Source organism: Ascidia mentula, chromosome 9, assembly GCF_947561715.1.
Source record: "Ascidia mentula chromosome 9, kaAscMent1.1, whole genome shotgun sequence".
Lineage (NCBI taxonomy): Eukaryota > Metazoa > Chordata > Ascidiacea > Phlebobranchia > Ascidiidae > Ascidia > Ascidia mentula.
In genome coordinates this window covers 12,433,248-12,454,820 of record NC_138574.1, presented here as the reverse complement: position 1 = coordinate 12,454,820, position 21,573 = coordinate 12,433,248, and the positions used below count along the sequence as shown (strand labels likewise).

The window sequence follows — 21,573 nt, the reverse complement described above, 5'->3', positions numbered from 1 at the left end:
CCACTTCGAAGTTCTGGGGACGGAGAAAAATAACGAAACCAACGCGCATTGCCGTTATCGACCTGTTAAATTTGCTGACTAGTATGCGCTGCTTAGTGAGTTTGACGTCATAATAATCACCACCCTCATTCTGGCAGAATTCTGGCAGAATAATTTTGCAAATTTGCCACATTTTGCAAGGTACAACAGGCATTTACTCAAAAATTGGTTTCTTTTGGATTAGAATCAAATTACAGAGATAAGCAATCAGTTCAAACCTCAAAAAACATTTAAACAAATTTTTTCGCAGCTGTATCAATCAAAAAAATCGCGAATTAAAAAAATCGCCTGGTTTTGCGATTCAGCATAATGGCGGCATGCAAAAAACTTCCCTAATACAAAGAATTCTGCTCGGCGTTCTTGCAATAGGTGCCAATATTGACCAACATCACGAGAACGGAAATTTAATGCTCTACCACATGCAATTAACAAATTTGAAATTAAGGTGCCGGATGACCTTCAAATCGCCCATCGAAGACGACCCGCTTTTTGCGAATCAGCAGCATAATGGCGTAATGTCGGCATGCGAAAAACTTCCCTATTAAAACAATTCTGCTCGGCGTTCTTGCAATAGGTGCCAATATTGACCAACATCACGAGAACGGAAATTTAATGCTCTACCACATGCAATTAACAAATTTGAAATTAAGGTGCCGGATGACCTTCAAATCGCCCATCGAAGACGACCCGCTCTTTGCGAATCAGCAGCATAATGGCGTAATGTCGGCATGCGAAAAACTTCCCTATTAAAACAATTCTGCTCGGCGTTCTTGCAATAGGTGCCAATATTGACCAATATCACGAGAACGGAAATTTAATGCTCTACCACATGCAATTAACAAATTTGAAATTAAGGTGCCGGATGACCTTCAAATCGCCCATCGAAGACGACCCGCTTTTTGCGAATCAGCAGCATAATGGCGTAATGTCGGCATGCGAAAAACTTCCCTATTAAAACAATTCTGCTCGGCGTTCTTGCAATAGGTGCCAATATTGACCAACATCACGAGAACGGAAATTTAATGCTCTACCACATGCAATTAACAAATTTGAAATTAAGGTGCCGGATGACCTTCAAATCGCCCATCGAAGACGACCCGCTTTTTTGCGAATCAGCAGCATAATGGCGTAATGTCGGCATGCGAAAAACTTCCCTATTAAAACAATTCTGCTCGGCGTTCTTGCAATAGGTGCCAATATTGACCAACATCACGAGAACGGAAATTTAATGCTCTACCACATGCAATTAACAAATTTGAAATTAAGGTGCCGGATGACCTTCAAATCGCCCATCGAAGACGACCCGCTTTTTTGCGAATCAGCAGCATAATGGCGTAATGTCGGCATGCGAAAAACTTCCCTATTAAAACAATTCTGCTCGGCGTTCTTGCAATAGGTGCCAATATTGACCAACATCACGAGAACGGAAATTTAATGCTCTACCACATGCAATTAACAAATTTGAAATTAAGGTGCCGGATGACCTTCAAATCGCCCATCGAAGACGACCCGCTTTTTTGCGAATCAGCAGCATAATGGCGTAATGTCGGCATGCGAAAAACTTCCCTATTAAAACAATTCTGCTCGGCGTTCTTGCAATAGGTGCCAATATTGACCAACATCACGAGAACGGAAATTTAATGCTCTACCACATGCAATTAACAAATTTGAAATTAAGGTGCCGGATGACCTTCAAATCGCCCATCGAAGACGACCCGCTTTTTTGCGAATCAGCAGCATAATGGCGTAATGTCGTCATGCGAAAAACTTCCCTATTAAAACAATTCTGCTCGGCGTTCTTGCAATAGGTGCCAATATTGACCAACATCACGAGAACGGAAATTTAATGCTCTACCACATGCAATTAACAAATTTGAAATTAAGGTGCCGGATGACCTTCAAATCGCCCATCGAAGACGACCCGCTTTTTTGCGAATCAGCAGCATAATGGCGTAATGTCGGCATGCGAAAAACTTCCCTATTAAAACAATTCTGCTCGGCGTTCTTGCAATAGGTGCCAATATTGACCAACATCACGAGAACGGAAATTTAATGCTCTACCACATGCAATTAACAAATTTGAAATTAAGGTGCCGGATGACCTTCAAATCGCCCATCGAAGACGACCCGCTTTTTTGCGAATCAGCAGCATAATGGCGTAATGTCGGCATGCGAAAAACTTCCCTATTAAAACAATTCTGCTCGGCGTTCTTGCAATAGGTGCCAATATTGACCAACATCACGAGAACGGAAATTTAATGCTCTACCACATGCAATTAACAAATTTGAAATTAAGGTGCCGGATGACCTTCAAATCGCCCATCGAAGACGACCCGCTTTTTTGCGAATCAGCAGCATAATGGCGTAATGTCGGCATGCGAAAAACTTCCCTATTAAAACAATTCTGCTCGGCGTTCTTGCAATAGGTGCCAATATTGACCAACATCACGAGAACGGAAATTTAATGCTCTACCACATGCAATTAACAAATTTGAAATTAAGGTGCCGGATGACCTTCAAATCGCCCATCGAAGACGACCCGCTTTTTTGCGAATCAGCAGCATAATGGCGTAATGTCGGCATGCGAAAAACTTCCCTATTAAAACAATTCTGCTCGGCGTTCTTGCAATAGGTGCCAATATTGACCAACATCACGAGAACGGAAATTTAATGCTCTACCACATGCAATTAACAAATTTGAAATTAAGGTGCCGGATGACCTTCAAATCGCCCATCGAAGACGACCCGCTTTTTTGCGAATCAGCAGCATAATGGCGTAATGTCGGCATGCGAAAAACTTCCCTATTAAAACAATTCTGCTCGGCGTTCTTGCAATAGGTGCCAATATTGACCAACATCACGAGAACGGAAATTTAATGCTCTACCACATGCAATTAACAAATTTGAAATTAAGGTGCCGGATGACCTTCAAATCGCCCATCGAAGACGACCCGCTTTTTTGCGAATCAGCAGCATAATGGCGTAATGTCGGCATGCGAAAAACTTCCCTATTAAAACAATTCTGCTCGGCGTTCTTGCAATAGGTGCCAATATTGACCAACATCACGAGAACGGAAATTTAATGCTCTACCACATGCAATTAACAAATTTGAAATTAAGGTGCCGGATGACCTTCAAATCGCCCATCGAAGACGACCCGCTTTTTTGCGAATCAGCAGCATAATGGCGTAATGTCGGCATGCGAAAAACTTCCCTATTAAAACAATTCTGCTCGGCGTTCTTGCAATAGGTGCCAATATTGACCAACATCACGAGAACGGAAATTTAATGCTCTACCACATGCAATTAACAAATTTGAAATTAAGGTGCCGGATGACCTTCAAATCGCCCATCGAAGACGACCCGCTTTTTTGCGAATCAGCAGCATAATGGCGTAATGTCGGCATGCGAAAAACTTCCCTATTAAAACAATTCTGCTCGGCGTTCTTGCAATAGGTGCCAATATTGACCAACATCACGAGAACGGAAATTTAATGCTCTACCACATGCAATTAACAAATTTGAAATTAAGGTGCCGGATGACCTTCAAATCGCCCATCGAAGACGACCCGCTTTTTTGCGAATCAGCAGCATAATGGCGTAATGTCGGCATGCGAAAAACTTCCCTATTAAAACAATTCTGCTCGGCGTTCTTGCAATAGGTGCCAATATTGACCAACATCACGAGAACGGAAATTTAATGCTCTACCACATGCAATTAACAAATTTGAAATTAAGGTGCCGGATGACCTTCAAATCGCCCATCGAAGACGACCCGCTTTTTTGCGAATCAGCAGCATAATGGCGTAATGTCGGCATGCGAAAAACTTCCCTATTAAAACAATTCTGCTCGGCGTTCTTGCAATAGGTGCCAATAAAAGATTCAATTTTGTGCTTCATCCCCTTGAACATTTTGATGGTTTTTCAACTAAACTTTTCACAGCACCCTTCACCAAACGTCTGACTGACTGAGAAGAGCAAAAATTTGCACTAAAACTGCACCAAACACGCTGAAAATCGCCTACACCACGTGACTTCTTGCTCATTAAACAGAAAATTGACCCCAATGCATCACCGGTTGCCTTGTGACGAAACTGAGACTCTCTATGACGCAGGAGTACAAGACGGGCATTCCCCGCGGGCAAAACTATTTTAATAGAATTGCTGACATGCGGTCTTTAGTCCTATTTTGATAAAATAAAGTTTGGTCCTGGCCTTGAAATTCGATTTGGTCGAAGATTGCCTTTCTTTCTGTTTGTCCCTTATGACGCAATGACTTTGATGTGGACATATTTCACGCGTTATCGTTTGACTGTACTGTTGCATTCTATTAGGATTTGATCTCAGATACCGAAGGGTTTATCAACTCGTATGGATTCGTGGTACCTAACATGAAAATTTTATTAACCCCTCTCCTATTATCTCCTGACTCCCCTACCAATGACACATTTGCAGGAATTTACAACATTTTCAATTTTCTTTTTCCTCAAAAGTAACCATAACAATTCAACTTTTCCTTTTTTTTCGAACTGAATACGACCTGCACAGAAAATAGAGCATATTTTTTTTACAGTATTTTGTCACAGAAATCAATTATGCAACACATGTCACAGGATAAACAGTAAATACATATGTTTGTGTGTATTAGAAAAAATAGTATTTAGCGTTATATATGTCACATATCTCTAAAATTTGTTGCCATTTTATCCAAAGAGCACATGAAAAAGAAATGTAGAAAGCAATCCATCATCTAAACATGTAGCAAAAATGTTTTGTATTTGTTTACACCAAGGGTGTACAAACTGCAGTCCGCAAATCAATATTTTGTAGCATGTCGAAGGCTGCTACGTGGCCCGGCCCCGGAAGTCAACAAATACAATTTTTTACAAATAAAGTTGTGTATTATTGCCAAGTTTGCTGATTTGTGCAAATGTACATGATTGAACACATGTTGTACTTGCATACTGCTAAAGTTATAAATTTAGAAGGCTTATTGGTCAATATGGTCAAATTTGGTCAATATTGGCACCTATTGCAAGAACGCCGAGCAGAATTGTTTTAATAGGGAAGTTTTTCGCATGCCGACATTACGCCATTATGCTGCTGATTCGCAAAAAAGCGGGTCGTCTTCGATGGGCGATTTGAAGGTCATCCGGCACCTTAATTTCAAATTTGTTAATTGCATGTGGTAGAGCATTAAATTTCCGTTCTCGTGATGTTGGTCAATATTGGCACCTATTGCAAGAACGCCGAGCAGAATTGTTTTAATAGGGAAGATTTTCGCATGCCGACATTACGCCATTATGCTGCTGATTCGCAAAAAAGCGGGTCGTCTTCGATGGGCGATTTGAAGGTCATCCGGCACCTTAATTTCAAATTTGTTAATTGCATGTGGTAGAGCATTAAATTTCCGTTCTCGTGATGTTGGTCAATATTGGCACCTATTGCAAGAACGCCGAGCAGAATTGTTTTAATAGGGAAGTTTTTCGCATGCCGACAATACGCCATTATGCTGCTGATTCGCAAAAAAGCGGGTCGTCTTCGATGGGCGATTTGAAGGTCATCCGGCACCTTAATTTCAAATTTGTTAATTGCATGTGGTAGAGCATTAAATTTCCGTTCTCGTGATGTTGGTCAATATTGGCACCTATTGCAAGAACGCCGAGCAGAATTGTTTTAATAGGGAAGTTTTTCGCATGCCGACAATACGCCATTATGCTGCTGATTCGCAAAAAAGCGGGTCGTCTTCGATGGGCGATTTGAAGGTCATCCGGCACCTTAATTTCAAATTTGTTAATTGCATGTGGTAGAGCATTAAATTTCCGTTCTCGTGATGTTGGTCAATATTGGCACCTATTGCAAGAACGCCGAGCAGAATTGTTTTAATAGGGAAGATTTTCGCATGCCGACATTACGCCATTATGCTGCTGATTCGCAAAAAAGCGGGTCGTCTTCGATGGGCGATTTGAAGGTCATCCGGCACCTTAATTTCAAATTTGTTAATTGCATGTGGTAGAGCATTAAATTTCCGTTCTCGTGATGTTGGTCAATATTGGCACCTATTGCAAGAACGCCGAGCAGAATTGTTTTAATAGGGAAGTTTTTCGCATGCCGACAATACGCCATTATGCTGCTGATTCGCAAAAAAGCGGGTCGTCTTCGATGGGCGATTTGAAGGTCATCCGGCACCTTAATTTCAAATTTGTTAATTGCATGTGGTAGAGCATTAAATTTCCGTTCTCGTGATGTTGGTCAATATTGGCACCTATTGCAAGAACGCCGAGCAGAATTGTTTTAATAGGGAAGTTTTTCGCATGCCGACATTACGCCATTATGCTGCTGATTCGCAAAAAAGCGGGTCGTCTTCGATGGGCGATTTGAAGGTCATCCGGCACCTTAATTTCAAATTTGTTAATTGCATGTGGTAGAGCATTAAATTTCCGTTCTCGTGATGTTGGTCAATATTGGCACCTATTGCAAGAACGCCGAGCAGAATTGTTTTAATAGGGAAGTTTTTCGCATGCCGACAATACGCCATTATGCTGCTGATTCGCAAAAAAGCGGGTCGTCTTCGATGGGCGATTTGAAGGTCATCCGGCACCTTAATTTCAAATTTGTTAATTGCATGTGGTAGAGCATTAAATTTCCGTTCTCGTGATGTTGGTCAATATTGGCACCTATTGCAAGAACGCCGAGCAGAATTGTTTTAATAGGGAAGTTTTTCGCATGCCGACATTACGCCATTATGCTGCTGATTCGCAAAAAAGCGGGTCTTATTCGATGGGCGATTTGAAGGTCATCCGGCACCTTAATTTCAAATTTGTTAATTGCATGTGGTAGAGCATTAAATTTCCGTTCTCGTGATGTTGGTCAATATTGGCACCTATTGCAAGAACGCCGAGCAGAATTGTTTTAATAGGGAAGTTTTTCGCATGCCGACAATACGCCATTATGCTGCTGATTCGCAAAAAAGCGGGTCGTCTTCGATGGGCGATTTGAAGGTCATCCGGCACCTTAATTTCAAATTTGTTAATTGCATGTGGTAGAGCATTAAATTTCCGTTCTCGTGATGTTGGTCAATATTGGCACCTATTGCAAGAACGCCGAGCAGAATTGTTTTAATAGGGAAGATTTTCGCATGCCGACATTACGCCATTATGCTGCTGATTCGCAAAAAAGCGGGTCGTCTTCGATGGGCGATTTGAAGGTCATCCGGCACCTTAATTTCAAATTTGTTAATTGCATGTGGTAGAGCATTAAATTTCCGTTCTCGTGATGTTGGTCAATATTGGCACCTATTGCAAGAACGCCGAGCAGAATTGTTTTAATAGGGAAGTTTTTCGCATGCCGACAATACGCCATTATGCTGCTGATTCGCAAAAAAGCGGGTCGTCTTCGATGGGCGATTTGAAGGTCATCCGGCACCTTAATTTCAAATTTGTTAATTGCATGTGGTAGAGCATTAAATTTCCGTTCTCGTGATGTTGGTCAATATTGGCACCTATTGCAAGAACGCCGAGCAGAATTGTTTTAATAGGGAAGATTTTCGCATGCCGACATTACGCCATTATGCTGCTGATTCGCAAAAAAGCGGGTCGTCTTCGATGGGCGATTTGAAGGTCATCCGGCACCTTAATTTCAAATTTGTTAATTGCATGTGGTAGAGCATTAAATTTCCGTTCTCGTGATGTTGGTCAATATTGGCACCTATTGCAAGAACGCCGAGCAGAATTGTTTTAATAGGGAAGTTTTTCGCATGCCGACAATACGCCATTATGCTGCTGATTCGCAAAAAAGCGGGTCGTCTTCGATGGGCGATTTGAAGGTCATCCGGCACCTTAATTTCAAATTTGTTAATTGCATGTGGTAGAGCATTAAATTTCCGTTCTCGTGATGTTGGTCAATATTGGCACCTATTGCAAGAACGCCGAGCAGAATTGTTTTAATAGGGAAGTTTTTGGCATGCCGACATTACGCCATTATGCTGCTGATTCGCAAAAAAGCGGGTCGTCTTCGATGGGCGATTTGAAGGTCATCCGGCACCTTAATTTCAAATTTGTTAATTGCATGTGGTAGAGCATTAAATTTCCGTTCTCGTGATGTTGGTCAATATTGGCACCTATTGCAAGAACGCCGAGCAGAATTGTTTTAATAGGGAAGTTTTTCGCATGCCGACAATACGCCATTATGCTGCTGATTCGCAAAAAAGCGGGTCGTCTTCGATGGGCGATTTGAAGGTCATCCGGCACCTTAATTTCAAATTTGTTAATTGCATGTGGTAGAGCATTAAATTTCCGTTCTCGTGATGTTGGTCAATATTGGCACCTATTGCAAGAACGCCGAGCAGAATTCTTTGTATTAGGGAAGTTTTTTGCATGCCGCCATTATTCTGAATCGCAAAACCAGGCGATTTTTTTAATTCGCGATTTTTTTGATTGATACAGCTGCGAAAAAATTTGTTTAAATGTTTTTTGAGGTTTGAACTGCTTGCTTATCTCTGTAATTTGATTCTAATCCAAAAGAAACCAATTTTTGAGTAAATGCCTGTTGTACCTTCTAAAATGTGGCAAATTTGCAAAATTATTCTGCCAGAATTCTGCCAGAATGAGGGTGGTTAATAATCAGCAGACAGACTTGGGCAAGTCGCGTATGTCGGAAACTATTCAATTCAACTTATATTGAGAGAAATATCGTATGTTTTAAGCCTTAGGTTGTAATAGAAGTGATAGAAGGTATACCTAAACATTTCCTCACTCTGTTGAAGTCGGAATCCATTTGCTTTGAGTAATCTCAAATTGCGGGGCCATGCTTTAGTGTTATTGCTTTGAGTAATAACACTAAAGCATGGCCCCGCAATTATTGTATTTTCTGGACAGATATAACCCTTTGGACGTATAAAGAGTTTTTTGGGGGGTTGTTAATGCTGTTACTTAGTAAAAAGTACTATTTTACCATGTCTTTCGTTGCATGTTGCCAAAATATTTGTAGAAACATTAATTGAACCTGCCTTTTTTAGGTTTTATGCGCTCAATACAGTTTATGGTTTGATTTTTGAGCTTAGTCAACTCGAGATGGATTGGGGAGCAGAATTATGGGTAAATTTGTTGTTATGTGTGTACCATGTGGTTTTCCAAATTAAAGATTTATTAAATGTACAGTGTGTTTTGTTTAAAAGTAAATATATGAATGTGTTCTTGTTTAATAAATAATCAGAGTTAGGAACATGTATGTACATTGTTTTTATTTTGGGTATATAAAGGGTAAAAACAAGATTCACTTGCATTTAACATGGGAATTATATTGAATGTCTTGATATTGGAATTTGTTGCTCTTTAGCATAAAGGTAATTGTATATAATATCTTTGCAGGACCAGTTTGAGAATGTGGACAAGCATCTTCAACACAACATAGACTTTGGCGAAAAGTATGCGAAATTTGTTAAAGAACGATGTTCCATAGAAATGGAATATGCGACCAAGATGAGGAAACTTGTCAAGAGTTTTCAACCCAAAAAACGAGAAGAAGACCGAAGCATGTAAGAAAGATTTCTAATCATGCCAATCTTTAATTTGGGCTTGGGAAACAACATGTTTTTAAATTTTTTTCAAATTCTACATTTTCTGTGCTTTAATTGAAATTTAACAACAGTGCCTGGACTTGTGTATGCTGTTAGAATTTGTGCATCAAAATAGTACTGCATCAAACAAACACTAGCAAAATTAGTGCCAGAATAAGGATCTAAAAGTAGACTTATGTTAAACCATAATTTGTAGGTGAACAAGCGTTTATTATGGCCATCATGAAAATTAGTTTGGGCATATATTGACTGAAGGTTTTTAACCGAACCTTGCACACCCCTAACAAAACAATGCTGTTAAATTTGTTTTTGAAAGGTTTTCCACACACAAGGCATTTCAAAACCAGCTTTCTGAGTTAAATGATATTGCTGGACAACATGAGACAGTGGCTGAGGAGATGATGTCCAACATTAGTAAGAATGCTCAGGTTTTCTACAACGAACTAAAAACTGAGAAAAAGAAGGTAGAGAAATATGTTGATTGTTTCTGTGCGAAGAATAGTAATTTGCATTTTAATATGGTAAAAATGGAATAAAAGGCCTTTGAATTACCTTGATATGCAATTTTTTTTTTCTATCGTCCATATGTATCATTGCCTACTGTAAGCACCAACACTTAACCCAGAATTTATCTTGTACAAAATCGATTTCACTGTGGTCTTGGCAACCTAAGTCAGATGAATAATGTATGCCCGCTTGGCAAGTTGTGCAATCATTTTAAATCTTTTGCAACACACCATTGCACATGCCACACTACTTTTTTCAATAGCCGTTCACTCTCTATCAGTAAAAATGAATGACCAAGGAAACACGAGTGCATAATGATGTTGAAATTGTCGCTAGGTCTTGGTATATCGAATTGCGTGTTGATGATTGATTAGAATGAATCATTGATTGTTTGTGTCACCCATTTTCCTGCTGTGTCACTGCATATGAATTAATATCTTTAGTTGTATTTAATGTATCAAATCAAAACAAGCACAAGTTTATATAAGAAATGACATTCTTTTTCCCAAAACTGTGGCCCTTTTTAATTTCTGTTGGTTGGAGAAATTTTTTGTGCTGACTTACTAACATAAGTCACATTTCCCTTTCAGCTTTACCAAGATGGTCGTCATCTGCAGTCTGTATTGGACCAACATGAGCGCACATTAGAACAAATTAAGAAGAAGTTTGAAAAAGAATGGAAAGAATGTGAACGTGCACAAAGTTATTTCGAGAAGTTGGACGCTGACACCAATGTCACCAAAGCAGATGTGGAAAAAGTAAATTTTTAATAAACTTGTTTTTTTTTATTCTGTTAGTGATTGTGGATAAAAATGAAAAAACTGTCTGGAAATGTTAATAAATAGAAATAATACCTTGTTGGTTTACAGGCCAAACACATGTGGACTAGCAGAAAAGACTCTGTTGAAGGTTGCAAGACTGACTATGGTGCCTTCTTACAGCAGTTTAACTCTGAACAATCAGAACATTACCAAACCGCTATGCCAAAAATATTTGCTGTGAGTAGTTTCACTTTAGCCGATTATGACAAATGATGACTTTTCTAATTACCACTGTGGTTGATACCAGACTATTTTATTATAATTTGGGCTATTTTGTTAAAACCTTGTTCCACTACCCTGTCTGTTAACATTTAAAAGGTGTGTGTATAATACAAGTGTGGTTGCTTATTTTTTGTGTATTAGTTTCACACAAATAAAAAATTTTCTATTGTGTAGAGTTACCGTGACAATGATGAAAAGGGAATTCTTAAGTTTAAGGAACTCATGATCGAATATGCTAAAATTGAGCAGAAAGTGAAACCCATCATTCAAAAGTGCTTGGATGGAATGGACCGGGCGGCCAACGCTATCGATGCCAAGCTGGTTTGTTTGCATATGGTCCAAATTTTGTTTGCATAAGCGAAGTTTAGCATCACAGCAAAGTGACCTTAGGCTTATTATAGAGCATTGTTCTTTCCCTTTGTAAATATACTGGCAACAGTATGTGATGTTTTTTAGTGTAACCCGGTATTAATTAATGGCCACCACAAAATAATTCATCACAAAACTGACTGGCGTGAAAGCTACAGATAATTCCTATACAATTCCTGTTTTGTATCTATTTTATAATGCACAACAAGTGTTTAACATTCAAAAACTTATTTATACACACTTATTCAACATATTCACAAATGCACCCTTGTAGTAAGGTTTCAACATAAGCGCTCAATCTTTGTTTTGTTCAGGATGCTGCCCTTGTAGTAGAGAAATTGAAGTCAGGATTCACGCCACCAGGTGCCAAGGAGTTTGAAGACTTCACTTCCCCGCAACACGGAAAAACCAACCATGAAGATGGTTCTGATGGAAATCAGAGGAATTCTCTAATCATCGGAAAACCACAGAATCGGAAGGGTGGTTTAAGTTGGCTGTTTGGCCCTAAAAAGGTTCGTGGAATTGTGTGTGTTTGTGCTTGGTGGTTTTTATAGCCTTCGTTATATTTATCCACACACAGTTAAGAAGTTGCTTGCTATAACACGCAAGTGAAACTTGTTGTATTTCATTACATTTGGTTTACCCTACACTTGTCCTGTTGTCTGAGGCATGTAATGGGATAGGGTTTAGTACTGACAAATGTCATGCCTGTAGTTATGACCTAGATTTCAAAATTTGTCACACATTTCTACAGTTTTTCTAACCCAGGCTAATTTTAGTACGCAGTCACCTAATATCATTTGAATTACTGCCTGAGCATTAAACTCTGCTAGACTTCAATCCATCAAATGCACAGACGCTTAATTAATTATACATTGGGTGCTGCATGGTCGGATAGCTTGCCTAGCCTAAATGTGCATGTGTGCAACCTGCCATCCTAAACAACTGGCATGTGTGTGTGAGCAATCTTGTAAATTTTATGATTTACTAGAACCCTCCAGTGAAATTCATTGCATGTATTGAAGTACTAACATGACAGCTTTCCTGTCCACATCATATAGTTTCCTGTTTAACCTAAAAATTAAACCGTACACTTATATTCGGTTTTTTAATTAAGAAATAAGTGCCAATTGCAACAGTATGTCCAGGGTTACACATTTGTTTAATTTTTTTCCTAAAATATGAAATACATTCCCGAGTGCCTCTAACATTTTAGCTCTCACATAATTCATGGAACACCACTGTATAACGACTACATAAACATGCACAATTTTGCATTGATTGAACCATCATTCAGACATATAACCCTTAATTATGAGGTGCGCCCTTGTTTGTTGGTCTTGTAATTCAACCTATATGTTTTCTTTTCCTGCGTTTCTGGTCTCCACTGTTCAAACAGTTTTCTCAGTAAATGTCCGTGTATTTATTATAGGACAACATTAACACATGGCATCCGATTATGTTTAGTAAGGAAATGTAATCAAATTGTTTGTGGTCTTGTGTTTGGACGGGGCCTGGTAACATATTAAACCCTGAGAATGACAGCTGGTTTGTGTGCTTTTGGTCATAATTCTTTAAGTGTCAAAACCAGATGTAATGAAATTGCACTGCTTGCTTCCATTAAAACTACAAATGCTTTACCATGTTATTGTCAATGAAAAATTTATATCTTGCAACTTAAAGCTAAAGGTTTACTTTGGTACATTCATATTTTCTATGATTACTTGTACTGTTGGCTTGTTTCTGGAAAAATTTGTGAAGGAGGTAATATCGGTTATTGCTGGTTTTTCTGCAATATAGCCTGGTCCAGTAAATTACATTCGCAAGCAACTTTCTGCTGAATCTCCTATCCCGCGATCCTCGAGTGTGAACAGCGACAGCCGCAAATCAGACGCAGAAGAAAATTCCAGTCAAGGTGCTCCGTCAATAGCCGAAAGCCAACAAAAATCAAGAACGCTCTCGTATACACAAAAGAAAAGCTATGTTAACGTTGAAGTTGACGAACCAAGTTTGACTCGTGAAAAACGGAGTTCCTCAGTTGACTTGTTAAGCAGCAAACCTGATGAAGCAAAAGAAAACGGACGTCAACGTGCTGGGAGTGACATCAGAAGTTCTGTTTCCAGAAATAAAAAGAAACTAAAGACCATGTTCCGAATGTCGAAACCGCCAGAGTTTTTTCCAAAAATTGAAGTGTCAGGCCCGATTTCAGTGGACATGTCTGGGTCTGCTATATCAACCGAAGGCTTTATCGAAGCCGGTGGTGAAAAAAAACGAGACGTTAGCTTTGAAAATCCATACGATGAAGTGGCGATCTGTGATGGGGAGCCGGTAAGTTGCATCTCCCCAAGTATCATTTCTATGAATCTTTATGAGGTCTAGTTTCATTTTAGCATGCTGCCACTGCAAGTCAAAAAGCTTGTACATTTCCTTTCAGCCCAAACTTGGACATAAGCATGGATTTTGGTTGGTTGGGATTGTGCAGGGTTTTTTTTCGTTTCCAATTGCTATGTTTGCAGTGATTCTGGAAGATAAGACAGTCTTTTTTCTGATATTACATGCTTTGGTTGATTTGGAATTGAAATTGTGTTTGTTTTTCTGGCTGGCAGCTCCAAATAGTGGTTGACTTATTGGGTATTGGCTTGGGAAATGAAATGTCAGCTCTGTCATACGGACTGTATACATCTAGGCTTTTGCTACCCATTACATGCAACTCAGACATTTGCTTAGGACTAGAAAAACATTGCTGGTACATTTTTGTACATTTGCGTTGTATTAAATCTTTCCTGTTTTAACCTAACAATTGTCATGCATGGGAATGTGCTACACAATGTCATTTGCATGTTATTATTTTCCATAGTTTAGTGGGTTGTGCATGTCATTCTTTCAGCAAACTTTGTCCAAAATTACGACACTGATATTTCTACATTACCTAGTATGCCAGTATCTAAAAGCAGTATATGACTCCCTCTTAGACTGTAGGGTATAACCTTTCATAAGCAAACCCGGCCAATTCAGAATCTCCACTCAATTCATGCAAGTGACTAATTTTGTTCAAACTCACAATAGATTGTGTATAAGGAAGTGGGATATGACATCATGATTGCATGTATTCTTGTGCATGAGTTAAAAAGTGTGCCCAGCTCTGACACATATATTTGCCATAATCTACATGTGATATTATAGTTGAGCACACTGTATGTCTAATGATTAGTGTTGTTTAAATACTATCATTAGCTGTGAAACGACTAAAGCTAATGAGTTTTATTTGAATTTGAAAGTTTTGTAAAGGTGGTGTATGTTGGCTTATTTTATTTCAATAAAGCACTGACACTGTCTTTGATATATTTCATAAATCACTTTAATTGACTTGTTCATAGCTACTTATTATTGCTGACCCCACAAAAACCATTTATAGTGTAATGTATTTGCGTACAACCAATGCAACACCACACAGTCACCTACAGCACATATTCAAAGCAGTGCATTATCCACAAGCCCACACATGTAAATGTGATGTGTAGGAGATATCATAAACATGAAGTAGTAGTGGTGCATGTGAGGTTGCTGTTATGCCAAGCATCCAAGTATCTGATTCAATCCGTTACTTCCTGCTTGTCTGTTTAGTTGTCCAACACACACTTACATCATAAGTTCTGCTCCTAAATGCTTGCCTTCCGTTTACGTGTCTTTAGCATGTGGCCTGTACTTGTTGCTGTGATTATGTCATCATAATGACTGTATAATGAACAAAAACAGTTCATTGTTAAACTGATCTGATCCATAAATGTTCAAAACAGAAAGTATTTCCATTGTAATATCTTGAAAAAGGTGGAAAAAGTGATGATTCATGTTTTAGGTTGCTGAGTCACCGGATTACTCTCACCTTCCACCAGAACAAAGACGAAAAAAACTTCAAAAACAAATCGAGGATATTAAGAAAGAACTGACTAAGGAAGATGACGGGAGGTAAATTGTGTGTGTTTTCTCTAGTGCTGGGACTCCCATGTTCTGCAACCCAATTTCGAAAAATAAATTTCTATGTGACCCTCTGAATGGTTAGCCAACACACTATTGTTAAAAAAACTGTACAAGTTTCATTTTAAATCTTAGATCGTGTTTCTGCTTCACCACCACTAAATTATATCTGACGACCACAAATAGGGTCACGGTCCATAGTTTGAAAAGCCCTAATCTATGTACAACCTTAATTCAAAGTTTAATTTAAACTCAGAACTGTTTGTTGTAATATCAGTATTTTCAGTTGTGTCGCCTTTGCTGAAAATTTAAAAAGTAAAATATCTTTTCTTTAAAAAATTTAGTTTATCCCAATAATCAAGGCTACGAATTACGCCATTCATGCTCATGACTAAATTAAAAGGGACAGGAAATATTGTTACAACACAGTCATGAGACAAAGCTGCCCTATCAGCTTATTGTGGGATGCATTGCATACCAATGCCTATGCTACCCTCACATGTCTGAGCTTGATTAAAATTTCAAAGCTCTAAAATAAAAATTTCCTAATGTTGCAATTGTCTGATTTTAGGAAAGCAATCCTGAAGATGCAAGATGTTTACCGATCAAATCCTGCACTTGGTGATGCCAATTCTCTTGAAAATCAAATCAACATCGCAACACAAAAAATTAACAAACTCCAGGCAGATCTAAACCAACATGAGGTAAAATTCTTTGGATGTAAATGTTTTTAACAATTGAAGCCCATTTGATTACGATCTATAACCAGGTTTTCTTTTGGGCCTTTTTTTGGGAGGGGGGGCGTCTGGTCCGCTCAAAAAATCATATTCAACAGAAAAATAAGCGCATTTTTTTAAGAAAACTGCACACATACATGTTTCTAAGATGTTAACACATTTGTATTTCCTGGAATACTGATTGCAAAAATAAACACACATCTTAGAAATGAGCATGGTATGGCAACCCTCTCTATCACTATTTTAAGGATATTGTTCGTGGCATGTCAGGTTGTATTACAGTCAGCTCTCTTCCAAACCTTCTAATTGAATATCCGGTTTCAGAATTTTTTTAATATGATTAAAGGAATATGGTTGCAGTGTCATATGTGTCTTGTGTTAGTCTCATTCTCCCACAATATCCAATTGATTAATTTGATTTTCCTGTGAGCCAGTAAGTGAAATATATCAAACCCATTCTAATTAGGCAAGTCTCGTGTGACTGAGCCCCCCAGAAAAACAATACCGGGAATTTTAGGCTTGACAAAGGTTGAGGTCAACTGGAAACCTCGGACTGAATAATTCATCAAGTGCATTTTCATTTGACTCATTCAGACACCTGTGCGAATTAAACGCATGCAAGGGGGTTTTGCCAAATAAAGCCACAAATCTGATGTACACGCATATGGTAAAAATCGCATTTACTTAATCGTTATGTTACTACAGACGGAAAAAGGTGTTTTCCTTTCTATCGTTAAAAACAGTGTTTTTTTCCGTTTCCAAATTCAGGCATATCTTGTATTCTTGTTATTGATTTCGTAACGCCAAATTCAACGGTTGAACCAAACCCGTGGGAGATGTTTTCTGGAGCTTTGTAGACCGCAACAATTACCGCCTCATTTGGCCAAAAAAACGTCAACACTGACCTTCCCATATCAACCCAGTTTATGTTTTAGGCTTGGTACAACGAAGCGGCAGCTACAGTGAAAGGTTCCCCATCTCGAATGACCAAGCCGTCACCAGAACCACAGCCACAACAGAAACCCGTACACCAACCTTTGAAAACCGACACAGACAGCAAGAGCAGGTAACTTGCATTAATCGGGTTTTGCTTTCTCAAATAAACCAAGTTAAAAACGTGTTCAAACATAACAACAAATGACTTAGGAACATAACTAACGGTTTTGTAAATCTTTAATATGAACAGAATAGCCTCCAGCACTGTATTGGCTATTCTGTTCATATTAAACAAATGACTTTTTTGTAACAACAAATGATTTAACTTGTGGAATAAATCAGATACCTTTGCAGCCCATAAGACTGTTTTTAAAGATTCCAATAATTATGCAAACATTCTATCCCAAATTAAGCAAACTCGAATTAATGTTAGTTCTCGACATAAACCTGTAAATATCCGTGCGTATGCCAAGATTAAAATGCGAGTTTCGTGAATGTCAATCTATTTCAATCACACGTGTATTGAAGGTCTGTATCCCAAATTGAGAGTTAATTCCAGACTTTGGTCACAGGAGAATCTTTTTATGTTTAGTGGTTTACAAAGAGACCAGAGTTTTGGTGACGATTTTGACGAAGAAACTGAACCAATCGGAACGGCCGTTGCTCTCTACGACTTTGAAGGTGTTTTACATTAATTTCCTGTAATTGTTTTTTTTAATCTTAGCTAAAGATAACGTGGAAAACCGTGCAACTATTTCTGCCTTTACTATTTTTTGGTAAAATTGTAATTCAGGAGCACTAATAACGGATTTATTCATAATTCTGAAAATAAACATTCTAGCCCATATTGCTGAAAACATTGACATGTCTTGTTTAGTCAGGTCAGCTTTATATAGTTTTTGCCAAAACGTTTTAACTTAATAAAACATGTCAATGTTTTCAGCACTATGGGCCAGTCTGTGTATTCTCAGAATTAGGAATAAATCCGTTGTCATAGTGTTCCTGAATTAGTATTACTCCAAAGAAATACCACGTGGGGTTAAAAAAAAATATATATATATAAGTTACTTAAAATTCCCACCCTTACTTAGCTGGACAGTCGGACGGCGCTTTGTCCATGAAAGCCGGACAGGAATTCATGGTTCTGGAAGCTGACAGCGGGGACGGATGGACGCGGGCTATGTGTGGGGATACGGACGGATACGTTCCGACCACTTACATCGAAGTGAAGTTCTACACTTGACCGTGACCCTGCGCTGACCTTTGACCTTCGCTTGACCTCCTGGTCGGCGACGCGTGTCGTTCTGAACTCTCGCACTCTTGATTGTACTGAGAACTAATTTCGTGTTTTGATTTGTTGAAATCTACGAAGGAGGTTTTGCTTTTTTGTAGCAAATCACATTGTTCTTGAGCGACTTTGAGCATTCGTTGCCGCGTAGATCTCGTATATATCAGTGTTGTAGCGGCGCGCCGTGCTGATATTTAGTCGCCATATAGTCATTGCCAGTAGGTACAAAACACTACGATGATTCGCATTCAACCAATAACGGCCCGTTTCCTAATTCGATTGATCTTGCACTTGAACTAAATTTCAACCCCAGTGAATATTGAAATTACTTATTGTCGGCTTTACTCAAGCTACAAATATTACAGAACACCGCGTTTCAGTTCTTGATCCTTTACATACTGCCTTAATTTGTTTTCCAATGCAGTAACGGTGTTGTTGTTGGTCTGAAAGTTGACACAAGACTTAGTACGCCGATCGATAATCACGTGAATATCCGAATAGAAAATTAAATTCTAATTTTCGCTGGTACGATATACACCTTATTGTACAAAAAATGCCAGTGAACTGATTGGGGTTTTGTCAATAAGACAAAAATTAAAAACAAAAAATTTTTTTTTTTGAAGTATTTACTTAATATGTACTTGTGCAGCATATAATAGAACTCAAAGGTTTGTATGGCTACTGGTATGTGCTATTAAAGTATAAATATACTCATGGACTGCCCAGCGCAAAAAATGTACTTAGTGTCGTTATTACCACTGATTCCCACCCTCGTGTAAATTGTCTCTTGTCATTTTTCGGTAACAAAGCCGTTTTTTTTTTATTTTGCTTGACCTTGCGCACATTAACCCATAGTCTCAGCCAAGTTGAAATCTGGGTGTTAAAAGTCGACGCGTTTCTTTCTATGTTGTGACACTTAATGCTTGCCTATTGGCTGTTGTACCTGTTTTAAGTTGCCGTTTTACGTTTTAACACATATAACACTGTCGGTGTATTCGCTGAGCGCAATTTTTTCACGATAAAGATTTGTGTTGAGCAACGGATTCGCTTCTTCCTCAACCATATCACTTAAACTTCACACTGATTCCAGACCTGAGTTCCCGCTGTTTCCTGCACAAACCGAAATCCTCCTTAAATTGCGCTAAGAAATTATCGATTTTTTAGTTTCAACCCCATTCCGTTTTACTAATTCTGTTGTTGTACCACTGGCCCATATAACCAAAACATACCACGTTTACTCCTCACAAACCATGGGTATAGTTTAGAACATACCACCTTAAACAACATCTCCCTAAAATTACCTATTCATCACCATGACTCGTGCTCTGTGTAATTCAAACCTTGTTCATCTAATTGTACTTGGCGTTTTTTGCAAATGTTTGATTAACACGCCTCAAACACTAACTCTGGAACTATACAAAAAAATGAAGAACTCTGTACTCCGTCATTTTCAAATTTTAGTTGAATATTTACGTGCTGACCATTCAATGTGCGCTTCACAATGCCTTAAACAATGTTTCGGCTACAATGTGACAATCATTTGTTCTGATGTAGTGTTGTCCGTACACATTAACCCATACATAGCACTCGCAATATATGTTATAGTGCCCGTCGCTATCCATATGCCTTAATGTTCGTCGCCTTTTACTTGTGTTCGCCTCGAACTAGTATCTAGTTTGTCGCAGAGCTAATATTACATTTACTAACACTTTGCCGCCATTGCGACAAACCAACGAACAATAGCAAAACGCAATTGCAGTTTTCTTGTGCGCATGTTAAGTACAGCGCTATATAAACGCGTGTAGTATGTCAAGTTTCGAAATATTGAACAAATTGCTCACTTGTAGTATGGCACCCTTCATCCCCTGCCCGGCTGCTGCTTATCTCGAATTTTCCCTTTACTTCATTTTCTATTATTCATTGGCGTTACGCGACCCACAGTAATTTGTTCGTATTAAATAACGGTTCGATGGCTTTTTGCATTTATCCACAGTCAAACTCACGTGCCTTGGGATTTACAGCCGTCAAGAGTCAAACTTATGCGCCGAGAAAGCTTATGGCTATTTGTGGTGACTGGAGTCCTCTTAGTTTAGTACAAGAACACGTGCATATATAAAATGCGCAAGTCCTACTGATACTGTACTTTGAGACGAGAGGTTAGCAGCATGCAGTACCTATTATCACCAGTTTGTATCAAATTATTTTTTATAGTAGTTCAGGCATTGTTTTGGATAGAGGCCTAATTTTCTTTACTGCGTTCATCGCATAGAGTATTTAAATATTTGAAATAGTGTACAGGACGTTAGGTTACAACAATAGACGATACACTGGCGTACTTGATTGAACTTTTTGCCAAGGCATCTTCTGAATGCCATAAACTGTACGTTAAACTTGCGAGGTATTTTTCCCAACGTGCCAGTCATTAAAAACATATCAGCAGACAGCCTATTTGCACAGCACGCTCGTGGCTTGTAGTTCGTTGTTGTGTATCGCTGCTTGTGTGTGTACTCAGCCCAGCTAGGTTAGAACCCTCCGCCCAGGTAAAAATCTCTAGTACAGGCGTGTTTCTAATGCGAAAGTGTCAAGAATCAAGGCAAGGCACAAACAGTTTCTGCGCGTGGTTGATTGTCCATCAACAACAGTTCGTTTGTGTAGTAGTCTATTGCTCAAGCGTGCTGTCCTAGTGCCGAGTGTTGAATATTCCTGTGGAATCATAAATTTGAAGTGTTGATTTGTTAAAGTTGATCACATTGGTTCGAAAATAAACGATAATAGTCTGGTCTTTTACTGTCAGGTCATAACGCCTTTTTTGTTATTGTCATTACACAAAACTACAATAGAACGTGGTTGGGGAAATGCAAAATCCTGTTCGAGTCAACAGGTAAACTAACGCAAGATGTTGTTTACAATGGTTTACGATTTACGCGCTTATAATTTCGGTTACTTTTGCCTTGCAGTGTTGCATTAACCTATAATGCACAAACAATAATTGTTTTACTGTGGCCACAGCATAAACTTGTACTATCTGGTTCATTTGTAAGGTGTCTGTGTTCATTTTTGAAAAGCTTTTGAGGCATTTTTCAGGTTGTAATAATAAAAACA

General features: G+C 38.8%; 1 protein-coding gene across 2 annotated transcripts; it reads left to right on the top strand.

Annotated features, from left to right (window-relative positions):
* The first annotated feature begins 9,059 nt into the window (after positions 1-9,059).
* Positions 9,060-20,439, top strand: LOC145914282 (formin-binding protein 1-like). 2 transcript variants are annotated; one of them, XM_083002087.1, is made up of 13 exons: positions 9,060-9,134; positions 9,408-9,574; positions 9,933-10,080; positions 10,714-10,881; positions 10,993-11,121; positions 11,341-11,487; positions 11,850-12,047; positions 13,336-13,863; positions 15,392-15,501; positions 16,082-16,214; positions 17,183-17,313; positions 17,776-17,864; positions 18,275-20,439. In XM_083002087.1, exons 1-13 carry the CDS (start codon positions 9,111-9,113, stop codon positions 18,424-18,426), a joined length of 2,124 nt encoding a protein of 707 aa, XP_082858213.1. In that variant the 5' UTR covers positions 9,060-9,110; the 3' UTR covers positions 18,427-20,439. The 2 variants fall into 2 exon arrangements, with proteins under 2 accessions (XP_082858213.1, XP_082858214.1); XM_083002088.1 differs by lacking the exon at positions 13,336-13,863.
* Positions 20,440-21,573: the final 1,134 nt, after the last annotated feature.

Coding starts and splice junctions, on each gene's coding strand:
- LOC145914282 (XM_083002087.1), top strand. CDS start 9,111: ATGGATTGGGGAGCAGAATTATGG. Junction 10,882..10,992: donor CCAAAGCAGATGTGGAAAAA/GTAAATTTTTAA, acceptor GTTGGTTTACAG/GCCAAACACATGTGGACTAG. Junction 17,865..18,274: donor TGCTCTCTACGACTTTGAAG/GTGTTTTACATT, acceptor ACCCTTACTTAG/CTGGACAGTCGGACGGCGCT.